The sequence below is a fragment of the Zootermopsis nevadensis genome, unplaced genomic scaffold, assembly GCF_977971745.1.
Source record: "Zootermopsis nevadensis isolate Lab colony 2312 unplaced genomic scaffold, Znev_1.0 Znev_ptg000013l, whole genome shotgun sequence".
NCBI classification, from domain to species: domain Eukaryota; kingdom Metazoa; phylum Arthropoda; class Insecta; order Blattodea; family Termopsidae; genus Zootermopsis; species Zootermopsis nevadensis.
Window position 1 is genome coordinate 7,657,134 of NW_028259145.1, and position 27,493 is coordinate 7,684,626.

The 27,493-nt window shown below is 37.9% G+C and overlaps 1 protein-coding gene and 1 pseudogene across 7 annotated transcripts in view; one reads left to right on the plus strand and one right to left on the minus strand.

Moving 5' to 3' along the window:
* Positions 1-6,111: 6,111 nt before the first annotated feature.
* Positions 6,112-27,493, plus strand: part of LOC110828868 (glucose dehydrogenase [FAD, quinone] pseudogene) — a 400,823-nt pseudogene continuing 379,441 nt past the window's right edge. Inside the window, exon 1 of the transcript XR_015535092.1 lies at positions 6,112-8,179. The product of XR_015535092.1 is annotated as a glucose dehydrogenase [FAD, quinone] pseudogene, transcript variant X4 (transcript). The remainder of the gene's footprint in view (positions 8,180-27,493) is intronic.
* Positions 15,177-27,493, minus strand: part of LOC110840372 (uncharacterized) — a 36,754-nt gene continuing 24,437 nt past the window's right edge. For all 6 annotated transcript variants that reach the window (XM_022085345.2, XM_087348560.1, XM_022085349.2 and 3 more), the window contains 2 exons: positions 24,806-24,942; positions 15,177-19,089 (listed from right to left, as the gene is read on the minus strand). In XM_022085345.2, coding sequence (XP_021941037.1) covers positions 16,788-19,089; positions 24,806-24,942 — 2,439 coding nt within the window. In that variant the 3' untranslated portion in view covers positions 15,177-16,787. The remainder of the gene's footprint in view (positions 19,090-24,805; positions 24,943-27,493) is intronic.

Below are 27,493 nucleotides of genomic sequence, written 5' to 3' on the forward strand. Positions count from 1 at the left end.
TGTATAAACAAATATAGGGTGGCAATGTTGACGTAATTTATTGACGACGTCGAAATCACAAATATTTATAGTAAGATATTTCAGCTACCACAGACCCATCTTAAGCGTAACTAATTTAAGTTGAATAAGCAATGTCTTAATCAAACTTATCTCGATTGTAAAGCATGTATAAAGGAAATACTTAGATTAAAGCCAATATATAAACTTCCTTTCCGTATAGACGTATTTACGTCAAATTCTCCGAAACCGTGGTTCCACTATCACTTTTTTTCCTACACATTAACACATCTTCCACTTCCAAAATAAACTCGGTGAAATGTCTATCGACTTTGATCTTGACAGTAAATTTATTTTTTTCTTAATTTTCACCTCACGTCTGAGCATACTTACTTCGTCCCACCCCCCGTCCCCTCGCCCCGCTTTCAGTTTATTTAAAACCGAACCGAACAATCGATACTCGAAGTGGCTTCATTTCCCTGGTGAACTTGTACTGGCCCAGTCGTTTAATACATCCTGCGGTTTGTACACACAGCTGATGTTTTCACAACAGAGAGTATATCCTTTCTGCGCTCTCACCTGCCAGCTTTCTCCTTTCTCTTTTATGTCTCCCTGAACCCATATTCTCTTCGCCACTCCCCCTCTGTCATTCTCTAGAGATCCGTGATTTAACATTCTCTAGTCATTCGTGCTCTGTCTCTGTAAATTCTCTCGCCATTCCGGACTTTCTGCACATTTCAAAATTTCCCACGCAGAATCTTACGAACAAAGACGCAACACGCAATTAGCGCACGTGCTGACACGCATAGCAAAGCTTGAACTGAATAATGAATTACTTCGGAGAATGTTACATGACCCTAGCCTTTGTCTCACACAACCGCGAAGCAGTTAAGTGACTGGTTACGAGCTGGGCGACAGGGTTCGATTCTTGAAATATTCCCGCCCCGTGGAGGCCAACTTCAGGGCCTACCCACCACCAAGATTTGCTTATTTAATGAAGCGGTTTCAGCTATAAATGTTGCGCGACATCGACTACGATTCAAAACGAATACAAACGCTGAGCACACATATTTGGAAGGGGCCAAGGCAGATGTGTCGAGATTAGCGCAGATTTATTTCTTTCTGTTTTATTTAACGAGGTTTTTCAGTAGCTCAAACAGTGACAGTGAATAATGAATTGGAAAGGATGCGGAAGGAAGAGTTGTTGGCACGTGTCTCTTGTAAATGGTTGCTTTTGAGATCAATAGCAAATAGTTGTCGAGAATGAGTTTTTGGTTAAGTCAAGTGCGTCCAGTGACACAATTCCAGAAGATTTTGAGCACTGGGCAGTCGACAAACTTACGTTCAACAGTACCAGCGGTTAACACAAAGACAGATGGATTAACCGACTAAAATGCAGACAGACTGTCCCAGATTTGTATGTCTTAATTGGACAAACAACGCTGAACGGAGCCAATCAGACGACGAGGTAGGGCTAGTTGGTACTGTCAATACGGGATGCTACAGAAACGCGAAATTCATTTAGAGACAAAGTACACTCCTGAAAACAATTAAGGGGTCTTGGGCTTTGTCAAATTTATTAAGATGTGGGTAGTTTAGAGAATGGGCCTTTAATTAAGCAAAAACAGGCCTCTTTGTAACAGCAGACACAAATGACGTATTGTTACACTGAATAGTTTTCAACTAATCACAAAAAAGAATGGAAGTTTTTCTGACACAATTTCAAGCTTTTTTGCGCTTAGTAGGCGGTTGGAGCCCCTTCAACTCAAGGAACAGCTGTACAGCGTTGAGCCATGCTCCGGACAATCCTCCGGATGTCGATTTGGGGAATTTGCCCCCATTCCTCCAAAAGGGCATCTTCCAGGTCCCGGAGTGTGGTAGGTGCGTTCTGACGGTCTCTCACGCTTCTTCGCAATACGTCCCACACATGCGCAGTAGGGTTCATGTCTGGGCTGCGAGCTGGCCATGGTAAAATGGCGATGTTTTGCACTTGTAGGTACTCCCTGACGATTTCTGCAACGTGAGGGCGAGCATTGTCATGCATTAGGAGAGAATTTTCTCCAAATGGCGATGCACGAGGTTCCAGCACCTCGTCAATGTAACGCCGCGCAGTCATAGAGCCGTTTCTGGTGACGACGAGGCCGGTTTTGTCGTCAATCGAAATACCGGCCCACACCATCATGGAGCCACCACCAAAACTGACATTTTCCTGGACTGTGACTGGTAGAAGACGCTCTCCTGGCCGTCGCCAAACTCGGACGCGTCCATCGTTGCCCTGCAGCATAAATCTGCGCCAATGACGCAGTTGCCAATGTTTATGTTCTTGGGCGAACTTTTCTCGCTCGTTTATGCTCCCTCGTCAATCGGGGCTCTCTAGCGGGACACCTGGACCTCAGATCCACCTCCGAAAGACGGTTTCTCACTGTTTGGTCAGACACTTGTCGACCTGTAGCTCGGGAAAGGTCATTTTGCAAGGCCCGTGCAGTATCTCTGCGGTGCCTCAAGGTTCGTAGACGCAGAAAACGATCTTCCCTAGCGGTTGTTGCCCTGTGACGACCCTGTCCTCGACGTCGAATGACCCTTCCAGTGTCGCTTAGTCGCCATATCACGGATTGAACAACACCGAGCTGTCCGGCAACACACCGTTGTGTTCGGCCCTCTTGCAGAAGCGTGTTTCTTTTCGTATTGCTGTCAATTGCCTCCTTACACCCTGCGCTGCATAACGACAGTATTCAAACACAAGTACTGCTCTCCTTCATTCCTGTTTTCACTGCCTTTGCTCTCGTAGGCTTCTCTCCCTGAAATAACCAACTGTAACTGATCCACCTTTCACAATTGCACTCGTATCAGCATTCTTTGTTTGTTAAAACTTTACAACCATTTGAAAACTTGACCCTTTAATTTTGTTGAGGAGTGTATATACACAAAGAATACAGAAATTCGTTATCAATTTATAAAGCTTCGTGTATCAGAAACACAGGAGTGACAAATAAAATTCAGCGTATGAGTGATTACGGTGCCACGTATTAAAGAAAATACTTCAGGGGGAAAATTATATTAGAGTCGCGTAACTATCGAAATTTATGCAACGAAGCTGACAGCTAGAAACTGATCTTGAACCAAATTAACGACTCTTGGAATGCCCTCTGTCTGATCCCTGCCAGGGCTAACAATAAGTCGATTTAATCGTAATTCTCCCGCGATTTCTTGAAGATCAACTTCCTTGCCAGCGTCTGTGCGTTTCTTTGACATTTATGGTTTCGCCCAAAGAATAACAAAATTGAACAGGCCTGATTTTCGCATTTCCTTAAATAAACCACAGTTCACGAAAACAAGTGAACATGTTATCAGGACGGACGGACAGATATGTCCATCCAGTTATGCGCTGTTTTCCATCAGTTCTTCTGAACAAGGCATCATGGCGGCGTACTTATAATACTTTAGGCTGGCGGACATTCACAGCAGAACCCCACAACATTTCGGTAACAAAATTACATCACTCTGCTCAAAATGGATGAATTTTAGAACGATTTATAATACGCCGTTACAACATAGAAAGGCCCGTGTCTACATTTTCATCGCAGTGGGATCATCATATTTCATAAACTGGCAATATTGCTCAAACTGTATTACAATAAGCCAGTCCACGGTCAGCTCGCCATCCGCTGAGAAAGTTAGGTTAGGTTCTTTAAACGTCTCTGGCGTCGGAATTTTATTACATATTTCCTTATTCCGGACTTTATTCACGTCAGGTTGGAAGTCTATTTATTTCCAGAAACACAAACTTCCGAAGGATGAATCTTACCTCGCGTTCAGGTATAAAGGGGCACATCCACGCTGTTCAGTGCTGAAGGGTTGAAGTTGAACAAAATCCGACTGGTCCAAGTTCAGAAATTGAACGAGGAAGTGAGGAAACCATGTTGATCTTAGGTCCGTCTAATTCTTACATTAACCCCATAGACCTCCAGTTTCCTTAATGAAAGTGATCTTCAGAAATATTTTTCACGTAGAAAGTAAGTATTTTGTTTAATATAAAATCATTTTATGCCCAATTATTATCTACAAAGACTCTTTCTATATTACTAAATGTTATTTCAATTTGAAGTAGCCACAGAAATGTGCGGTTTAGATGGTAGAATTTACTTAGCGATTAAAACAACACACTGGCCAGTGTGTCGGCGGTACAAACGTTTACGAGGCTATTCACGAACATGAAAAAGGCTGCGCTAGAAATACCACAGGCCTGGTTCTTTAACTGAAGACCAGAAACGTAGATCTGTCGTAAAACCCAGCGGTGAAAGTTACCAGTAACGCAACGTGGCTTTGTTAAGTTTCCGTTTGTTCGTAAATTGACCAGGCGACTCTAAGGAAGGGTCATTCGGCAAAAAAGTTGAACGAAAAAGGGGAACTATAAAGTGTAACAATGGTTACCTAGGGAACGTCGTGTTTACTCGGCATTGTTGTTACCTAGGAAACGTCATCTGTTTATCAACAAATAAACAACAATGGTTACCTAGGAAACTTCATCTGTTTATCAACAAATCGACAATAATGGTTACCTAAGGAACATCTATTTACTCGGAATTTTTGTTACCTATAAAACATTTCATTACATGACCTTACCTTACCTTACCTTACCTTACCTTACCTTACCTTACCTTACCTTACCTTACCTTACCTTACCTTACCTTACCTTACCTTACCTTACCTTACCTTACCTTACCTTACCTTACATTATCGCAGCAACTAAGAAATATGTGAATATAGATGACGCAATGTTATTCACAAAGAGACTAGAGGTTAGATGGTTGTTTGAAGACGTCGTTACATACAAATGTAGTATATTTGAAACACTATTTCTTTCGAGTCATTCAAGCATGAGGTAAACCGAACATCGTATTCCTTTCAAATTTACATATAAACGGTAAAATGCAATCTATATTTAGTGGCATTAGTTTAGAACGAAAAAAGCAAAATATTAGTTCTCGGCTACATTACAGACCGTTCTTAAAGTTTCAGAAATGGTGGGTTAATAAACTTAAAGGGAAATGTTTAAAGTTATTATGAACATGTACATTATGGTTTAAATATTGAGTGGTTTGAAGTATCACTATTGTCCGATTTATATTATAAAAGTTACAGGCTGATTTATTGTGTTGTCCCACATCGCGTTTTCAGCTCGAGAAATGCACAATTCTGTTCCAACGTTAATTAACGAGCAACGTTCACGTAGGTTGTCGGGGATTATCGCAGTAACTAAGATGTGTGTGAATACAGACGGCGCAATGTTATTCACAGAGAGATTTGAGGTTTGATGGTTGTTTGAAGACGTTTAATCAAAAAAAATTGTGTATATGAATCACAATTTCATTCGATTTATTCAAGCTTGATGTAACTAGAACATCATTATCATTTTAATATTACATAATAATGATAAAATACAATCTATATTTAGTGGCATTGGGCTCAGAATTTGAAAAGCAAAATATTAGTTCCCGGCTATATTACACACCGTTCTTAAAGTGTCAGAAATGGTGGGTTCATAAACTTAAAGTTAAATGTTTAAAGTTATTAAAAATATTAGGGTTAGATATTGAATGGTTTGAAGTAGCACAATTGTCCGCTTAATATTCTAAAAGTTACAGGCTGATTTATTGTGTTGTCAAATTTCGCTTTTTCAGCTCGTGAAATGCACAATTCTGTTACGTTAGTTAGAGTACAACGACCACGTAGGTTGTCGGGGATTATCGCAGTAACTAAGAAGTGTGTGAATTCAAACGACGCAATGTTATTCACTGAGCGACATCAGGTTTGTTGGTTGTTCAAAGAAGATTTTTCAAAAAATATTGTATATTTGAAACACAATTACTTCCGAGTTATTCAAGCATGATGTAACTCGAACATCACAATCCTTTTAAAATTATATATTAATGGTAAAATACAATCTATATTTAGAGGCACTTGGCTCAGAACTTAAAAAGCAAAATATTGGTTCCCGTCTACATTACAGACCGTACTTAAAGTGTCAGAAATGGTGGTTCATAAACTTGAAGGGAAATATTTCCAGTTATTATAAACATGTACATAAGGGATAGCTCAGTCAATATAGTGACTAGCTACGGGCTGGACGACCGGGGTTCGATCCCCGACGGGGGCAGAGGATTTTTCCTCTAGCCTCTGCGTCCAGACCGGCTCTGGGGCCCACCCAGCCTCCTGTCCAATGGGTACCGGGGTCCTTTCCCGGGGGTAAAGCACGGCCGGGGCGTGATGCTGACCACTCACCCCCATCTAGTGCCGAGGTCAAGGAAGAGAGGAGCTATACCTCCACTCACCCCAAACGCCTACATGGCGTATAGTGGGACAAACTTTACTTTACTTTTACATAAGGGTTAGATATTGAATGGTTTTAAGTAGCACGATTATCCGATTAATATTCTAAAAGTCACAGGCTGATTTATTTTGTTGCCCAATTTCGCGTTTCAGCTCCTGAAAAGCACAACTCTGTTACAAAGTTCATTAGCGTGCAGTGAATTCGTAGTTAGTCGGAGATTATCGCAGCAACTAAGAAATATGTGAATACAGATGACAATGTTATTCACAGAGAGACTTGAGGTTTGATTGTAGTTTGAAGACGTTTTATCATACAAATTTTCTATATTTTAAACACTATTTCCTTCCAGTCATTCAAGCATGATGTAACTCCAACATCGTATTCCTTTTAAAATTACATATTAACGGTTAAAAATATTCTATATTTAGTGGCAATGGGCTCAGAACGTAAAAAGCAAAATATTAGTCCCCATTATACATTACAGAACGCTCTTAAAATATCAGAATGTGTAGGTTCATAAACTTAAAGGAAAATGTTTCCAGTTATTATAATCATGTACATTAGGGTCAGAAATTGAATGGATTTAAGTAGCACTATAGTCCGATTAAAATTCTAAAATTTACAGGCTGATTTATTGCGTTGTTAAATTTCGCGTTTTCACATCGTGAAAAGCACAATTCTTTTTCAACTTTCATTAGCGTGCAGTGACCGCGTAGTTTGCCGGGGATTATCGCACAAACGAAGAAGAGTGGGAATTCAGACGACACTATGTTATTCACAGACAGAATTTGGGTTTGAATGGTTGTTTGAAGACGTCTTACCATACAAATTTTGTATATTTGAAACACTATTTCCTTCGAGTTATTCAAACATGATGAAACCTGAACGTCATATCCCTTTCAAAATTACGTTTTAACAGTAAGATACAGTCAGTATTTAGTGTTATTGGTCCCAATAACATTTTACCTTTAATACATAATCTTGAAAGAAAATGACGTTCGTGGTACATAATGTTTGAATAACTCGAAGTTCTAAGTGTTACAAATACACAACATTTGTATGATAAGACGTCCTCAGCGAACCATCAAACAACAAGTCTGTAAAGGTACAATTTGGCTGCACGCGACAAGACAAGCGACCGAGGCAGGCGACAGAGTTACGAGACCGAGACTGGTCGCTTCCTGTCTGCTCTCTGTACAATCGTATGAAGTACAATTACGAGCGCGAGACAAAGACAGGCGACAGAGACAAAGCACAGGAGACCGCTCTCGGACGAGTAGTGTCTCGCGACGGGCTCAGGCAGCACGTGTGTTGTTGAGTAAAATAATGGCAGAAATTAAATTTACTGGTGACCAAGATGAGAAATTGGTAGAATTAGTAGCAGAAAACCGACCACTGACCACCGACAGAAAGATCCATCTTCGCGTCTGGTTTTGAATATTGAACTCATAGGTTTTCTTTGTTTCTTTCGCAACAAATAACACAGCAACACATAGATACAAAGAACACATTGCAGCCATAAAACACAACAAAGACAGTTCTGCATACGGAAAACATATTCTAAATACAGGACCGCATATCATACAATAAATGAAATAATGGACATTATAAAAATAGTAAAAAACAAAAGACACAGAGATACAATAAAAAATATCACATACAACAAACTTATAAACAAAACATCTGCCTAAACGACAACAACATTTTTCTTAATAACCCCATTTTTAATGCACTCCAGTACCTTGACCCCAACCCTGACAAACCACCTTTCACCCACTTACACCGCAGTCAATAACGAACCTTGTTCCGAGATGGTAACACTTCTGGATCTCTCCTCTGAACACATATATGGTATGTTTTATTTGCTATTATTTATTATTTTAGTTCATTTTGTTTTCTATATTTAATCATATTTCATTAATGTTTTCGAATCTTTTACTTCACAGACTGATATAAACATCAATAACAACACCTCAACAATAATGTTGTATTAATAATATCTAGACACAACTTCCATAAAATATACTGAGAAAGATGATAAAATTATAAAATTGTAAAAACTATAAATAATTGTAATTTGAGTTTAAAAGTTTATAATTTACACCTGATGACGGTTTGATAAACCGAAACATGTTGTGAATGTTCCGATGTAAATCGAATGCTCGATATGGAACATAAGATGATATTTTAATCATTTTAATTATCTTATCTTACTATTTTATTGTGATTTGACGGTAAACAAATATAATAATTATTTTTATATCATCTTCTTCGATTAACCTTTTTAGAAGCATTTTTTGAATATGTGCACGTATGTCTCAACAAAACAAAGAAAACAAACACTTTGCCGCATGTCTCGGTCGACACCTCAAAAGTGTGTGGCGACAAGCTGCGATGTGTCCGTCTCCCGTCTCTGTCGCTTGTCTCTGTCGCGTGCAGCCAAATTGTACATTAAGCAAATAACAATGCGACGTCTGAAATCACACATTTCTTAGAAGCTGCGATATTCCTCGACAATCTACGTGTTCGCTGCATGCTAATGAACGTTGTTGCAGATTTGTGCGTTTCACGATTTGAAAATGCTAAATATTACACAATATATCAGCTTGTAACTTTTAGAATATCATTCGGGCATTGGTGCAACTTTAAACTATTCGATATCTGACCGTAATGCACATTTTTATTAAGACTGGAAACATTTCACTTTAAGTTTATGAACCACTCTTTCTTACACATTAGGAACGGTCTGTAATGTAGCCGGGGACTCAAATTTCGCTTATTAAGTTCTTTGTCCCAATGACACTAAATACTGATTGTATCAAACCGTTAATACGTAATTTTGAAAGGGATATAACGGTCGAGGTACATTATATTTGAATATCTCGATGGAAATAGTGTTTCAAATACACAACATTTGTGTGATAAGACTTCTTCAAACAATCATCAAACCACATGTCTCTCAGTGAATAACATTGCGTCGTTTGAATTCACACACTTCTTAGTTGCTGCGATAATCCCCGACAGACTACGTAGTCGGTGCCCGCTAATGAATGTTGTATCACATTTGTGCGTTTCACGATCTGAAAATGCGAAATATAACACTGTATATCAGCCTGTAACTTTTTTGAATATTAATCGGATAATAGTGCAACTTTAAACTATTCAATATCTGACCCTAATGTACATTTTTATTACGACTGGAAACATGCACTCAAAGTTTATGAACATCTATTTTTTACTCATTCAGTACGGTCTGTATTGCAGCCTGATTATGAAATTTAGCTAATTACTTTGTTGGGTCCAGTGACACTAAATACTGATTGTATTTTACCGTTAACACGTAATTTTGAATCGAATATGACGTTCGGCTTACATCATGTTTGAATGACTCCAAATTAATAGTGTTACAAATAATCAATATTTGTATGATAAGAGGTCTTCAAACAACAATCGAACCACAAGTTTTTCAGTGAATAACAATGCGTCGTCTGAATTCACACACTTCTTAATTACTGCGATATTCCCCGACAATCTACGTGGTCGCTGCACGCAAATAAACGTAGTTGCAGAAATGTGTATTTGACAATCTGTAATCACGAAATATGATAACGCAAATTATCAGTCTGTAACTTTTTGAATATTAATCGGATAATAGTGCAACTTTAAACTATTCAATATCTGACCCTATTATTCATTTTTATTAAGACTGGAAACATACCACTTTAAGTAAATGAACCACTCTTTCGTACACTTTGGGAACGGTCTGTAATTCTGCCGTGTTATGAAATTTCGCTTATTAGGATGTTTTGACCAGTGACACTAAATACTAATTGTATTTTACTGTTTAAATGTAAATTTGAAAGGAATGTGACGTTCGAGTTATATTATGTTTGAATAACTCCAAGTTAATAGAGTTTTTAAACGATCAACATTTGTATGATAAGACGTCTTCAAACAACCAACAAACCACAAGTCTCACAGTGAATAACAATGCGTCGTCTGAATTCACAGGCTTCTTAGTTGCTGCGTTATTTCCCGACAAACTGCGTGGTCGCTGAACGCAAATGAACGTAGTTGCAGATTTGTGCGTTTCACTATCTGAAAACGCGAAATATTGCAACACAAAATATCAGTCTGTATCTTTTCAAATATTAATTGCACAATATTGCAACTTTAAACTATTTACTTTTTGAAACTATTGAACATTTTTAAGAAGACTGAAAACAAACACTTTAAGTTTTATAACCATTGATTCTTATAATTTGATATGGTTCGGTAATGTATCAGCGGACGGAACACTCGCTTATTACGTTGTTCGGGGCATTGAATCTAAATAAAGTTTGTATTTTATAGTTAACGCGTTAACTATGAAGGAATGATACGTTCGATTTGCATCGCGTTTGAATAAGTCGAAGATAATAGTGTTTCAAATAATGAAATTTTGTAGGGCATGTCAACTTCAAACAACCATCGAACCATATGTCTGTCAATGAGTATCATTACATCTTCTGAAATTAGACACATATTATCAGCTGCTATAATCTCCGACGAACTACATGGTCGCTGTACGCAAATGTCTGAGAGTGAATATCAGAACGTCTGCTGAATTCACACACATTTGTGCTGCTGCGATATTCTCCGTCGAACTATGAGGTCGCTGCACGCAAAAGAACAAAGTTTCAGATTTGTGCGTTTCATGATCTGAAACCGCGATAAATGACAACACCAAATATCATCTTGTTGTGAATTTTGACGTAAATACGTCTATATTTTAGGGTCAGTGTCATTCCGCAAAAAAGTGTGAGGAAAGTAGAATGGTTACCTAGGAAACGTCATCTATCAACAAATAAACAACAATTTTATCAACAAATCGACAATAATGGTTACCTAAGAAATATCTATTTACTTGGCATTTTTGTTACCTAGGAAACGTCATCTGTTTACTCGGTATTATTGTTACCTATAAAACATTTCATTACATTACACAACCTTACATTACATTACTTTACATTACATTCAGCTACCACAGACCCATCTTAAGCGTAACTAATTCAAGTTAAATATGTAATGTCTTAATCAAACTTATCTCAATTGTAAAGCATGTATAAAGGAAATATTTAGAATAAAGCTAATATATAAACTTCCTTTCCGTATAGACGTATTTACGTCTAATTCTCCGGAACCGTGGTTCCACTGATAACTTTTTATCCGACCATAGTGTAACTTTAAACTAGTCATTATCTGACTCTAAAAAACGTTTTTATGAAGATAGGTAATGTACCACTTTAAGTTTAGGAACCACTTCATTCTTACATTTTGAGAAGGGTCGGTAATGCAGCCGCGAAGAGATCAATCTCTTAATACGTTCTTGGGGGTAGTGAAGCTAATTACTGTATGTATTCTATCGATAACACGTAATTTTTGAAGGATCATGACGTTCGAGTTAATTCACGATTGTAATACCCGTAGTTAAATGTGTTTCAAATATTCAACATTAGTATATGACGTCTTTAAACAACCATCGGACCATGGGTGATTATCAATACGTCTGCTGAATTCACACACATATGAGCTGCTGCGATATTCTCCGTCGAACTATGAGGTCGCTGCACGCAAATGAACGAAGTTACAGATTCGTGCATTTCACTATGAGAAAACGCGAAAAATGACAACACCAAATATCTGCCTGTAACTTAGGGAATTTAAATTGGATCATAATGCAAATCTGAACTAGTTATTGTCTGACTCTAAAGAACTTATTTATGAAGACTGGAAACGTACCATTTTAAGTTTAGGAACCACTTCATTCTTACATTTCGAGAAGGGTCAGTAATGCAGCCGCGAACAAAACATTCGCTTAATTCGTTCTTGGGGGCAGTGAGGTTATATACCGATTGTATTTTATCGTTAACATGAAATTTATGAATGAACATGACGTTGGAGTTGCAACACGGTTTGTATAACTCGTAGTTAAGCGTGTTTGAAATAATCAGCATTTTTATGATATGATGTCTTCAAACAAAAATCGGACCTTACATCTGTATGTGAATATCAATACGCCTGCTGAATCCACACACAAATGAGCTGCTGCGGTATTCTCCGCCGAACTACGATGTCGCTGCACGCAAATGAACCAAGTTCCAGATTTGTTCGTTTCACGATCTGAAAACGATAAAAATGAGAACTAGTAATATCAGCCTGTAACTTTGTGACTTTTTATCGGACCATAGTGCAACTCTAAACTTAGCATCACTTTTCTGAGCCATCTAGTTAGTTAGCTACGAAGAGCAAAGGCCCTAGAATTGACCCTTGGGGAACTGTTTTATTGCTGCAAATCTTTTGTCTTAAGCCAGTTGGTTATATCAGTCTGTCCTTTTTTCCCTCTTTCATCTGCTTCTTTTTTAAGTGTTCCCTTAGTTGCTCCTGGAAGGTATATATTTATTTTTGAAATATGCTGGTCATAACCCTAAGTCCGAATAGAAAATAGTATAATTAATTATTAATAAGTTTAAAACTGGGGATAAAATTAATTAGTCGCACGCACAAAATATTACCACACAATCTAGCTACAAATTTTAATATAACGCGCTCTAACAAGTAACATCACGCTGATAATATGCAGTTACATAACATAATAAAAGTTATTCCAGTTGTAATTAATTTTTTTCGAAATTTAAGTGAGACATTTCGAGATTATACGAGTAGTAAATAAACTTACCTTGTTTCAGTCAAGATCTCCGGCACCAAAAATTAATAGTTCTACCTCGCACACATCACTACTATAACATCTGACTTACGAGTGAAGTGTCGAACACGAATTGATCGTATTAATAATAATTTGCTTTATCACATTATTTTTGTGACACAAGCTACTGGATGTTTGATTATATTTTATTTTTCATACAATAAATTACAGTGACAAATTTGATGTTCTTAAAATTTATAAGGTCCTATTTCTGTGTATAAATTCTACAGGTGGCAATAATTCTAGTCAAAATTCACGGAAATTAAATTAATTGTTTACAAAATATGCTTTGATTCATGTATGTATAGAAAGTATAAATTACTTAAAGTAAGAAACTTTGTGGAACTGCTCAATGGTTAGGATATGTCATTTATTTGTTCACCTGATTCTTTATGAAATGTAAATACTTCTGCTGAGTAATATTTAGGTTGTGCCAGTCCAGGATCGTAGTTCGATCTCCGAATGGGCTGAACCTTGAGATGAAGGGTAAACCAGGCTTTGGCATGTTAATCTGATTTATATAAAAACGAAGAAGGCGTAATTAGATGATTTTTGGAACGCCTTATACTTCATCTAAATTTGACTGAGTTATTAATTTTGGCCTTGTTAAATGTATTAAATTGAAAGAATGTAGCCATACAAAGTCGCTTGAGTTTCTCTTCTCGAGCGTGAAATAAACAAAAGTTATGCAATCTTTTAAAATGTTACGCAACGTGCACTTAAGCCATCCCAGACGTGGAATGAACCCTTTCCAGATGTGGGGTGACGACTGCATTACGACCATCGCCTCAGTGCGACTGACCAATTGAATTTGAATACGACTTATAGGCGCGTTCCCGCCGTTGTAGGGGAACGAATCAGATCGCCGCATGAAGTCAAATTCAATAACAAATTACGTAACGCATTAGTATTTAAGGAGCAAGTGTGGTTGCTGGGCCCTCTCAAGCTCTCACGCCTCTCAAGTTTTTGATCTTCAAGTCGTGCAGATCGAGCTCCACTTACTTCAGATTCTTTATACAACAGCCGATTCATCGCTCTGCCTAGTATAAACTGCAACTGGTCTTCAAAGTGTCTCAGAAGACAATAAAGTGAACGTCTCCAGGCTCACCAGCGGCGTCTTTTGTTACTCGAGACTGCTCATCCTACGTAAAACATCAACCCCACCAATGCCTTCCCCCGTATATTCCCTGGGAATCGGAGTTCCATGCTCACCGACCTAAACCCACGCCCACTATCAAATCTTCCTAAATCCCTTCCGCACTTATTAAAAAGATTCGACGCTGCAACCGTACGAGCGCCTGGCACGTCACTGGGTTTGACCCGTGACTCAAACAAATGAACATCGAGACGAGTGTGTGGAAGGACAACCGTCCTTCCACACTCTCGTCTCGAACGATTTGGTCATTATTGACAGCACCAAAGCCAGTATATAATGGTTAATGTCATTTGCAGATTCTATTAAGTAATTTTTGTTCCTCTGCTCTCCACTCACCTCCAAACCAAACACTTTCTACACTGCTATCTTTGGCATTGAATGAAATTATGAAAGTGTCTCAAGATCAGGAAGAACCTTGTCAGTTTGCAATAATTATTTTTATTTTCCATAACATCCTAACAATAGCCTTATCTATCTTCTTTCATTACTGAATTTATAGCATCTTCAGCAAGCATTTGAAACCTCTGCCAAAATCAGCCTCCTGTAACATTGCTCTCCCTCACTATGTGCTTAATTTTGGTCCATATCAATTCAGCTACTTTCAAATCACTCATGAGTTGCGAGTCAATATGCAGTATGACCAAGAGCTGAATATTTATCTGGGCCAGTTCAAATTTGTAAGGTTATATAGATCTAATTTATGCACTGTTACATTAAATGGGATCTCTTTGTTTCCTAGCCAGTTAGCCATGTCACCATTTATGGGAGAACTGGTTGGTAGCTTGTTTTTTGCAGACTCTGGTATGGACTATTTTCATAATTACAACTTTTGTATGGCAGTACTTGACTCCTTACACAGTTTTAAAATTTGTGGCTTGTGGTAATATCAACATGTACAACTGGCTTTATACATAAGCCGCATATCAGGAATAAAGCCATTATGCTGCTAACTTGCATAATTATTCGTTTATTTCCTAAATTCAAATTGACAATGGTGACGCATCAAAGTTAGACCTATCTCAGTTTGGCATACAGAGAAATCATATACAAAGCCTCAAATTCTGTAAGAAATATTAATAAACCAACAATTAAATATATAGCAATGGTTCAAAACTTTGAGGTTATGTCCAAGAAATTTAATATAGACAAAAATATGTACCTATGTAATAAGAAAATAAATAATAAGAATTTGTGAGATACTCAAATTTGAAGTAATAAACAAATTCTGACACATACATTCTTAAGAGCATATGTACAAACTAGCCCATAAGCAAACGGCCATTTTACTGGATTATAAATTTACCTAAATATGACATTAATAACATTAGATTTGTTGAACTCAGACAGTAGTCATGCAGAATGCCAGGTTTTTTATGATTCTTCATATGTACGTATCGTATCTTTCATCTTTAATAATATATAGTGTATTTATATTTCTTATTGTAAAGTCTATATTTAAACGAACAGAGGTAGCATTAATTATAAAGTATGAATTAAAATATTATGGAATACTGTCATTAATTAAAGAGTTTCTTTTTTGATGCTGGCATCTATTATCAGGACACATTAGAAAATAAACACAATAAGGAGAGTCTGAAATTTTAGGTTGTGATGCTACATAGTCTTGTAGCTGAACCCTGAAGATGGAGATGATACATCTGAAATGTTAAATGCTGGTAACCACCTACAAGAACACAGTCTACAGAAATGTATAGCATGGTGTCAGGTTCGACAACAATGATAGGACAGCTTGTAAATGACCATTGTGTTCAGTGTTCACTGTAGTGGCTGTATTATCATGAATGACAAAGTTCAGAACATTCAATTCAACTACTCTCAGGCAAAAATATGAAAAAAAGGTAATATATTTCTATCAGTTCCTTGGCTATAAAATCCTTTTGTGGGATTTCACCACCTCCTATTCGGAGATTTCCTAGTCTTTGAAGTGTGCATTCGTGAGTATTGAGTGACCAGCTCACTGACTGCACAATTTCTACTCAGTCCTGATTTAACTGCCAGAGCCATCTAGCAGTAAATCAGGAGAGACTTGGGTGAGAAGTGGCTGCTGAATTTTGTTTACGAAACATCTCGTATCATGCTCGTAAGGTTCTTTTACATGCCGCAAATCTACGACATGGGACCCACAGCTTTACTTCTCCTCCAAAGGAAGTTGTGCTACAGATTTTTATCACCCTTAAAAATCTATTGACCTCTGTCAGATTTGAACCCGCGAACATTGGGTCCTGTGGCGAGCACGCTAACACTACTAGTCCATCATGGGAGACACATTTCACTCCTGAAGTCACTTGTAACAGCACAACCGACAAAATCATTCCATTCTCTCAATTCGAGTGCATTAGATTTATTCTGATTATTTATAATTCTGAAGTAGTATGCATTACAGGCTGTCATGTCAATTTCTCTTCAGTGTCAGACTGAGAAACTTAAGGTAGGATGTTATTTTGCATAACAAATATATTTAAATAATCTTGCAAATCTGCTGTGTTGCAATGAAGAAATAAACCTAATACCTGTCACTCAAATACCTATTATCATGATTAGACAGCATGCAGAGCCCTGTGTTTCTTCATATCTGTCCTTTGGCGAAATCCCCTTCCACAGATGTCACAAATATTGGGTTTCTCACCGGTATGAATTCGTTTATGAACAACGAGAGTATGTGAACGTTTAAATGCTTTGCCACATACATCACAGGGAAATCGTCGCTCACCAGTGTGGATCATACGATGCTGATAGTACACTTGACCTGTGCGAAACTGTTTTGCACAGAACTCACAACGGTACGGTTTCTCACCTGTATGTGTGCGTCGATGGTTGTCACGGTCTGCTTTGATGCGGAATGCTTTACCACAGATGTCACAGGAGTGGGGTTTCTCACCTGTATGAAGCAGCGCATGGGTGTACAGAGCTGATGACTGAGTGAATCGCTTTCCACACTCACTACATGAATAAGGTTTTTCACCTGTGTGCAAACGCATATGAACAAGAAGGCGTTGTTTTTCAGTGAATTTTTTTCTACAAACTGAACACTCAAAAGGCAGGTCCATACGATGAGCTTTCATGTGTGCCATGAACTTGCGACGACCAGGTAAAGGCATGCCACATTCTTCACATATAAACACCTTCTGTGTCACCACTTTATCTGGGTCTAGCTTAATTTTTTCCTTACCATCTAGGTCATCAATTGATGTGTGGGTTTTCCTGTGTGCTCTGGCTTCATACAGAGTTCGAGAAGTCTCTTTGCAGATACTACATACATAGGGCTGTTCATCAGGGTGCTCCTGTTTCCGGTGCTTACCAAGTAAGTTCACCATTGAGAAACTTTCTCCACAATATTCACACATATGAGGTTTGGTTTCCTTATTCTCACTGCTGCCATTACATATTGTTCCCCAGTGAGTGGTCCTGTGTGTCAGTACATCTGATGAGCTGGTAAATGTTTCATTACAGATTTTACAGAAGTAGTGAATAAGGGATGGCACACGTTTTGGCATGCATTTATTGGAATGGTGGATACGAACATGCTGCTTCAGCATGCTCTTTCTGCCACAACACACACCACACAAATCACACTGAAAGGGTTTCACTGACATATGTGTGATGTAATGTCCCTTGAGTGTCTCTCGATCATAGAAGCGACGCCCACACACTTCACATTCAAAAGGCCGCTCACCAGAATGAACACGTTTGTGTGCTTCTAATCTTGCATTAGAGTAGAACCGTTTACCACATTCTTCGCAGCAAAATGGTCTTACGCCTTCATGAACCATTCGTGTATGATAATATAAACTTCCTTCATTATCAAATTCTTTCCCACACTGGACACAATAATTTGGTCTGGCACCTTCATGAAATCTGCGATGAAATCTAAGTCTTTCTTCAGATATATACGCCTTCTTACATGTCTCACATCGAAATTGCTTGGTGTCACTAGTTCCACATGTATGTTCATTCAGTGTTTTCTCATTATTAAATCTCCTGCTGCATATACTACATGTAATACGGCCTTTAGAAATTTTAGTCCTTGCTTTCTTTTCCTCTACCTTATGTTCCTCAAGGTGACTTGTAATATCTAGTTCACTGCTGAAGCACATCCCACAAAGACTGCAAGGGTAACAGCCCTCCTCAGCATGAATTTTGGAGTGGTCCAAACAAAGTTCTTCAGATGAGAATGACACTCCACAAAGCTGACACATGAAACTGCTGCCTTCTGTTTCCATTTGGCCTACAAGATTCCAGCTGTTAGCTGGGACTCTATCTTCATCATCCAAGTTACAGAGAACTTTAGCTTCCTCTGAATTCAATGTTTCTATTATAATCTCTGCACTTTCTAAAGCACTTTCATCATTCCACCATCCAATTCCACTTTCTACAAAAGTGTAATTATTTCCTTCTTCATCTCTCACTTCGTAAACAACATTACTTTGAAAATGGTTAGTGCAATCAGTGCTAATGTCAGCTTTATCTGATGAACTGTTTTCCTTTGCACTGCTATTGTTTGGCTCTTTGAATAAATCGAAAGACTGTCTGCCATCTGATGGGAGCCTGTCACTTTTCATATTTGTATCAGTCATCACTGGAGAAGTTTCTTCTTCATTACAACATGCCATCATTTGTCCTTCACAGCAGAGTGGGCAACAAAATACATTTTTAATCTGTTCATTAACATCCAATTCTTTATACCTGTTGTTTTGAATATGTGAAGAAGAACTGCACAGTTTTAAATTTTCCTTTTTAAACTTCAAGCTTTCACCATATACTTCTGAATTAGACTCCATTTTTAAAATGGAATTCCTGCCCCATACAGATGATGAAATTGACTCTCCAGGGAACTGGGTCCTGAAGATAAAGGACATATGTTAGCAAACAAAGTATCCAGTTGAATATCAATACCTTTATTCTAATACCATGTATGCATTGTTAGGAAATATTACGTTGCAAACGTTTCCAAGCCTTCTTGGGACAATATGTAGTGCTGTTCTAATACCACATATATCAGAAACACTTAAATTTTGGTAAAATTTGTATTCAATGCAAAGTGTGCTCTGGCCCAGGAACGAGACTTGTAGCAGGCTCTTTTAAACACAGTAATAAACCTCTGATACAATAAAAAGGCAGAAAATATCTTGACTAGCTGACTGACTCAAATTCTTAAGAAGAAATCTGCTCCATGGAATTACTTATATATATAGGGTGAGTCGAAAGTATGTTTACAAACTTTGTGTACATGTTCCTGGATAAAAACAAGAAAAAATGTTCCTATGAACATGTGGTCGCAAATGTTTCTTTTTCAAAATAATAGCCAAAAGTAAGTTTCAATGTATGCCTTTATTCCCAATTATAAGGATAGGGAAGTTTATTTATAACAGATGCTCAGAAGTTGCTTCTCCATTCTCCACGCATGCCTGAGCACGACGTACACAAGACTGACAAATTCGTTCGTACACACCAGGGTTTCCTCGAATCATCTGTCATACATTCTCCCATAGGTCGTCATCATTGTGTATGGGTTTCAAGGAGACATGACAAGTGTCTGAAGGTCGTTTTAGATGTGATGGAAGCATGTGTAGACCAATAAGCATGTCGCCAACAATTGAATTAATTGAAAATCTTTTCTGGAAACTAGATTCACTTTGACATAAAGTCATTCACTGAAACTTATGTTTGGATATTACTTCAAAAATGAAACATTTGCGACCCCATATTCGTAGGAACATTTTTTCTTATTTTTGATCCTGGAAAACACACACAAAGTTTGTAAACATACTTCTGACTCACCTGTGTATGTATATATATATATATATATATACACACACACACACACACACGATCTGTCACAAGTATTAGCCATGGATGTTTTGAGTTGCATTACTTAAGATGCACATGTTAGTAAGCTGTTGCCCCCATCCACCACAGTGACGTCAGTGTGCTACAACTTCTGGAAATTTCTACAAGATTATAAATGGCATCATGAGGACTCATTGATTCTGAGGTGAGTCAGAAATTTTGAGAACTCTGTGAAACAATCACAGAGCAAAAAATACTGGCTGCTCGGCCATGTAGGAAAGTTGTACAGCAGCAGGAAATGTGCCAACTTCCATGCCAATAAAGAGGTTGTGTGAGAGGGAGAGACAGAAAACATCAATGGGAACTATGAGTATGCTCTCCTCAAGAAGGGAATGAGTCTTATGAGTGTGTGAATAGAGAGCAGCAGTGCTACATATGTGAGCGAAGAAGCAGACAAGAGAAGAAGCATAATTTATAAATAAATTGAAAGACAGGAAGAATAGATAATATAGAACAATTATTTCAAGTGCAATGATGAAGCATTATCAATGTAACAGTGTTTAATAAATCTATCAGGTGACAGATGTGCACTTCAAGATGTACCTAACATTAGTTAATTATGGAACAGGTGAGAGATATGAAAAATTATACTGAAGGTAAGATGAATGCTGTACAAGAAAAAATAAGCATTGGTCAGGATGAATTAGGAAATGAAATAAGTTCCATCAGGTCTATCTGCATTGAGTTTGAAGCAAAAACACCTGAAGGGCATCATAACTGTGGCTGAACAACTAACTACATGGCTCACAGAACCCAAAGGTTCATCACTGAGTTAACCAAAGCCCTCCACCTGTCCTTGTCCTGGGCCAACAAAATCCAGTCACCTTCAACTCCCATCTCCCATAGATCCCACCTGACATTATCCTCCCATCTACATCTAGGTCTCTGCAGCAGTCTCTTCCCCTCAGGCTTCCTAACCAATGCCCTGTGCACACCTCTTGCCCCCTCCATGAGCGCCACATACCCCGCCCATCTCATTTTTCTTGACTTAATCACCCTGACAATATGTGGAGAGGAGTACAGATTTTTAAGCTCATCATTATGCAGTTTCCTCCTTACCACATCCTCTTCTCTCATAGGCCCAAATATCCTCCTGAACACCCTATTCTCAAACAACTGCAACCTGTGTTCCTCCTTTAGAGTTAGTGACCATGTTTCACACCCATACAAAACAACAGAAAAAATTATAGTGGAACCACGGTTCCGGATAATTTGATGTAAATACGTCTATACGGTAAGGAGTTTATATAGTGGCTTTATACACGCTTTACAATTGATTAAAGTTTGAGTAAGACAGTACTGCCTACCTTGAATTAGTTACGCTTAAGATGGGCCTATGGTAGCTGAAATATGTTATAAAATTTGTACATTTTAGAGTATCAACATATCGTGCAAACACCATATCTATACAAGATTTTGATCTAGTAGTACTACATTGGAGCCACGGTGGCATAGCAGTTAGAACGCTGGCCTTGTAATCCTGGGGTCTCGGGTTCGATTCCCGGCGGTGCCCGAATTTATAACTTGTGTTGGGCAAGGCCGTGGTCTAGGCAACACGGAGTTTTCCTCCATGGCATCCCAACAATTACTCCATTCACACACAGAAGAAGGCAATGGCAAACCACTTCTGGATCATCTGCCAAGAACGTATATGAACAGGTCCCAGTCCGAGAAAAGGATGGAAGGATCCTGTTCATATGGACCTGTCATCAGACAGAACACTACAAATAAAATAAAAAGTATTACATTGAGGATTTGACATCAACATTAAGCCAAACGTTTCCTCCACAAATGTGACAAAGCTTTGATTTTCCTCCTTCTTTAAATCACTGTTAAAATCTCCTGTCAATATTATCGGCATTGTATTAGGATCTTCTGTGGCCATAACTGAAAACATCTTTTTATAATTTCTCAAATGACTCAAAATAAATCTCTTACAATCATCAATATATTCCCTTGTATGTTCAGCATTAGTTTTTGGTATTTTTTTGGGAACTTTAGGTTCATTATTTAATACTTTTATTTTTTTACGTTTTCTGTACTGTCTCATATATTCTGCGTTATGGAGTCTTTTAGCTTCAATGTCATCCATCTTGTACATAGTATGACACAACAAACTAACGCAACAATAGATTTCTTAATAATTCTTATATAAGATAAGTACCTGTGATATTGTAAAACGTTTTTACCAGCACAAAATTATCTAGTCTATGACACACTTCTTCTACAAGCGAATCACAGCTCAGCTCTTTCAACAATAATGAAAGCGGATTGTTGACGGCAGTAATGTAACACAACAATGCCGAGTAAACAGATGACGTTTCCTAGGTAACATAACAATGCATACAAGCTGACCATTGTTGTCAGTCCATATTTACAAATTGTTGATATTTCCTAGGTAACCATCTTACACATTTTTCTGTCACATTTTCGTAACACTTTTTTGCGGAAAGACCTTTCAATATAGACATATTTACGTCAAAAATTATCGTTTAGTATATTTTAATCAAGAAAGAGTAGGAGCTATACCTCTGCTACCCCCAAGTGCCTTCATAGGCATATAGCGGGACGCTTTACTTATATTTTAATCTTTAAGTTCTTATAAATCAGATGGCCAAACAAAATATTTTGAACTGAGAAACAGCAAGCATTTTCAGAATTTAGTCTCCTCCTAATTTCCTCATGAATATCACAACAGACACAGACACTTCAAAGGAAATCCAACTGCAAGTTAAATAAGACACGACATGGCACTACAACCTGACAACAAAGAGAAGACAGCATTCTCCACTGTTCATTGTTATGCCCTTCAGTCTATGCAATGCTCCAAAATAGAGTATGTCATGTGGGGCGATAATTATGAAGCCTGCCTGGTATACCTGGATCATGTTATGATTATCAGCTGGGCATTCCTTGGAGAGTTTGACAACTTGTGAAATGTGCTCCAGAGAGGTTCTGTGGAGCCCATCTGTAGCTTAAAATGGAAGGAGGTATGGTATCTGGGCCATGTATCACTAGAGGAGTGACTGCCAATACAGAAAAGCTGGAGGCCATACAGTGTTGACTGACACAGAGGGGCAGACATGAATTAAACTGGGATTATGTACCTTTTATTGGAGGCTGATCACTGGATTTGCTAACATCACCAAGCCACTAAAGAAACACACAGAAGAGAAGTGCACTTACTGCCAGTCTGAAGAAGTAGAAGACACTTTCTGGTCCCTAAAAGAGTCACTATGGTACCAGTTCTTGGATTTTTGCAGTTGGGTGAGGAAGTTCATTGTCAACATAGATGCCAGTGATGCTGGAATAGGTGTACTGCTACAAGTACAGAATGGCCAGCACTGAGTAGTGGCTTAAAACAACAAGACCCAATCCAGGGATGAGAGGACTGACTACTGTCAAAACACTAAACACTTTCACGAATACCTTTACTGACAAGGGTTTCACATGCACATCAACCACTCCACCCTGACATGACTACCGAGTTTAAAGAACCTGGAAGTAGAGACAACCCACTGGGTCCAGGGCCTGCAAATTCATAATGTAACGTTCAAATATCATCAGAGGTGCAAGTACACCAAGATTCGCTCTCTAGAAGACCATATCCAGAAGATAGCACCCACTGCCACAAGTGTGAACATCAGGCAAGAAGCCTGAAGGTATGAGTCATCAATGCTGCCCATGCAGATGGATGGGACTGACCTCAGGAGCGAGAAGCTGGCTGACAAAACAACATGGGGCATATGCTAGAGGAAATAGAGCTTAAATAAAACCCTGAATCAAAGGTCACTGCTGACCATATTAACATACAAACCTCATTTAACTCATACTCTTTACATTGTGGGAAGGAGGAGAAGTGTCAACACTGACACCACTCTAATCTGCTTTGCCCCACCACCAGTAAGCTATACTGCTTTGTCCATATTACCTCATAACAGAGATCCTATGTTCTGAGTCTGAAATCATCCAACCCACACAATTAACCCTACATTTAATTACCAATCAACATCCCTTGACCAAAGCAATTCCATACCTGGGAGAAACGGAGTGACAAACAAAATACCAGGAACATTAGTCAAAGCAGGCAGAACTAGTAACAATATTCAGCCAGATATAATATCCCACTGTGCCCAACACCCAGTAATATCTGTTCAACTGCCCTAAACATCTCAAATACTGCAGGGAACTAACTATTCTCCTGGAAGGCTCCAAACATGCCAGGGTGCATTATGACATTTACCCTGATGATGAAGGCAATGTTCCTCTGAAATGCTAGTATACAACCAGACAGTTGCATAACCCAGAATATCTTAATCATTTATACCAAACCAAAGAGGATGCAGTGGGCAGGACATGTAGCATATAAGGGCATGATGAGAAGTCATACAATATTTTGGTCAGCTAATGTAAAGTGAACAGACCAATCAGCAGTTGCAGGTATAAATGGAAAAATACTATTAAAATGGATCTTAAAATACACAGTGTGATAGTGTCAACTGGATTCAAGTGGATCAGGACAGGATCCAGTATCAGGCTCTTGTAAATATTATAATGAACCTCTGCACTGAATGAAAGGTGAGAGTTTTGTTCACCACCAGCTGAATTACTAACACCATTTCAAGTAGAACTCTGCTCCATGAAATGGATGTCATTTTTCTATGTGAAAAAAGTGATAATGAATGATTTAAAATAAAGGGTATATTACCAGAATTGTTTTAGCTTCATCAACGACTTCAGCTTCTCCTCTGCATTAATGCAGGACTGGGAAAATTCATAGCACATATCTAATTTCACAACACAAGAAGAGCACACCTGCTTTGGGAGAGGATCAGTCTGCTGCACCTGACAAACAAAAGCATGTTTTGAAATCAGTTAGGCAAATATAAAATAAGTAAACAAACAACTATTAACACTGTAAAAAAGACACTATAGCCATATGCGTTTCAACCTCAAGAGGTCATCATCAGTGGCATGAAGGAAATTAATTCACACCCATGACTCTGCAGTTCACAGGTACGGACGATGCAACCACAGCTCGCCACAGACCAGCTACGGCCTCCGAACCATTGGATCAGTAGCTAAGTGCATAGTTCTACTTCTGTGAATAACAACATCTAGTGCAGTATCGCTTGAAATACTTTTGTGAAACACCTTATTTATTTTCTAAATCCAGTTTAAAACCATTAGATTAAATGAATTAATTTCCTTCATGCCACTGATGATAACCTCTTGAGGTTGAAACACGTATGGTAATAGTGTCTTTTTTATAGTGTTAATAGTTGTTTGTTTACTTATTTTATATTCTAATACACTACACGGTATGCAAAGTTTTAAGTTAGGCAAAAATGAATACAAAATGGAATCATACAGTTAAAGCAATTAACTCTTTGCATGTTATGAATGACATTCCGCACTTATAAACTAGCCTTTTCTGCCATGAGTGTCATTAGATTGTAACAGAATCTTTGGACCATCATAAGCTGAATACCATTATCTATAAAAGAGTCTTTATTCCAACAAGTACAAATTCAGAAACCATAATAATAGCATTTGTAGTTAGAATGGTGATATGGTGAAATAGCATGGCTGAAACCCATAAATAACACAGATGACACAAGTTACACAGTTCACCTTGAATGTTCAATGACAGAAGGTACGCTCAAGGCAATATAAGATAAAAACATCTGAATAGGAACTCACACAATTCTCTCATTACAAAAACAGATAACAACTGGAACTTAAGAGACGCTCTGGTAGAAGAAACTTGGAATGAATAATAAATTCTTCTCAGGCTACCAAATGAGTAAGATGTTTTAATGAAGAAAATGCCAATGATTTTAAAACCACCTTTGTCCTGAGGGTACTGCAGTTGTACTGAGGACAAGGATAAAGACAGTTCTCAAATCGTTGGTCTTTTCTTTATTAAACCACCTTACATGGCTGGTAGCCCAAGAACCGTGAAAGCTTGAAATCATACAACTTGGAATGAACTATATATGCAGAGAAACATCGTGATAAAACAAAGATATTACTGAAATGGCATGCTAGATATTCACTGATTAATGCAACAGGCCAGGACATACTGTATTCAGGATGTTACTGGTTATAATAATGATAATATTTCACTTCTTTTGATCAATTTTTTCAATAAATCTATAATGTTCTACTTGAGAAGTGGCAGCAAAAGTTATATGACAGGAATAACCAGTTGAGTGGGTTAATTGTCATTATGGTATGGCACATTATCAGGTTTCAAATGGAAGAGAAGGTGTTCAGATATGAAGGAGAACTGAAAATATTGAATAAATAGTTGCAGATAGCAAAGGTCGGTCCTCCAGCCTGGGTATAGTAAAGGAGGCTACTAAAGTCTCATGGTAAAATGTCAGAACATAATGAAATGTTACAGGAGGCCTCAGTATTGCAATGGTATTCAAAACATTTGGGTTTCACAAAAAAAGGCATCAGACTATCTGAGTGACTAACAGATTCTCAAAAGACCTCCATGAAAATGGTTAGAAATAAAGCATTGTAAAATTCTTAAAAAGTGACAATTTCAGAGTTTAGGTTTTAAACTCAGCTACTAATTCTTTACTTGTTGGAATGAATATCCTTCTACATTTTTATTTATTTCAAGATGGTCCAAAGAGGAACCTGAAACATGATGTTAGAAAGAAAGGTTTTGACAGACAGTAAAAATAATTTTTAATAAACTATGGCAGTTTATTGAAACTAAAACAAAAAGTTTTGAGCTGCCCTAACTTGTGGATTGGGTGGAACAAAAATCACTGTATAAACAGAAGAAATGTAACACACAAATACGAGGGTTTGGGAAATAGAATCTAAACAATAAATGATGGAAAATTGTATATTAGCCAACATTACATGATGATTTCCCTGTAATTAATATTTCTGTGGTTAGATGTGGAAATTGCATCAATCTGCTACTTCCCTTGTGTTTCTCTGGTCACATTTTAAAAAGACACAACTGTTAATAAAATCTTCTTGGGCCATTCAGTTGGTTAAGAATTGGAAGTTTCAGGACCAGTTTCTTCCCTGATAATGTCTTTGGGATTGAGCCTTTGACAGGTATGGTGGTTTCATCCTAAGTCAGTCCTGCCTCAATTCCTACATATTGTTCTCCATCAATAACAAATGGAAGTGTTCAAATCCAATTACATATGTCAAATTTTGACAAGTGTTACCTGAAAATCTTGTGAGTGGAGAAACAGAAAAAGATTACATCCAAGGTCTGGAGACAAGGAAGACTCACATAAAAAACACCATATTTAATTTATCATTCTGAAAATGTATTGTGTATGGCAACTGAAAAGTGATAGGATAATTATTATTTTAATTTGTAATATTTCCTGACCGGAGTATTGATAAATTTCAA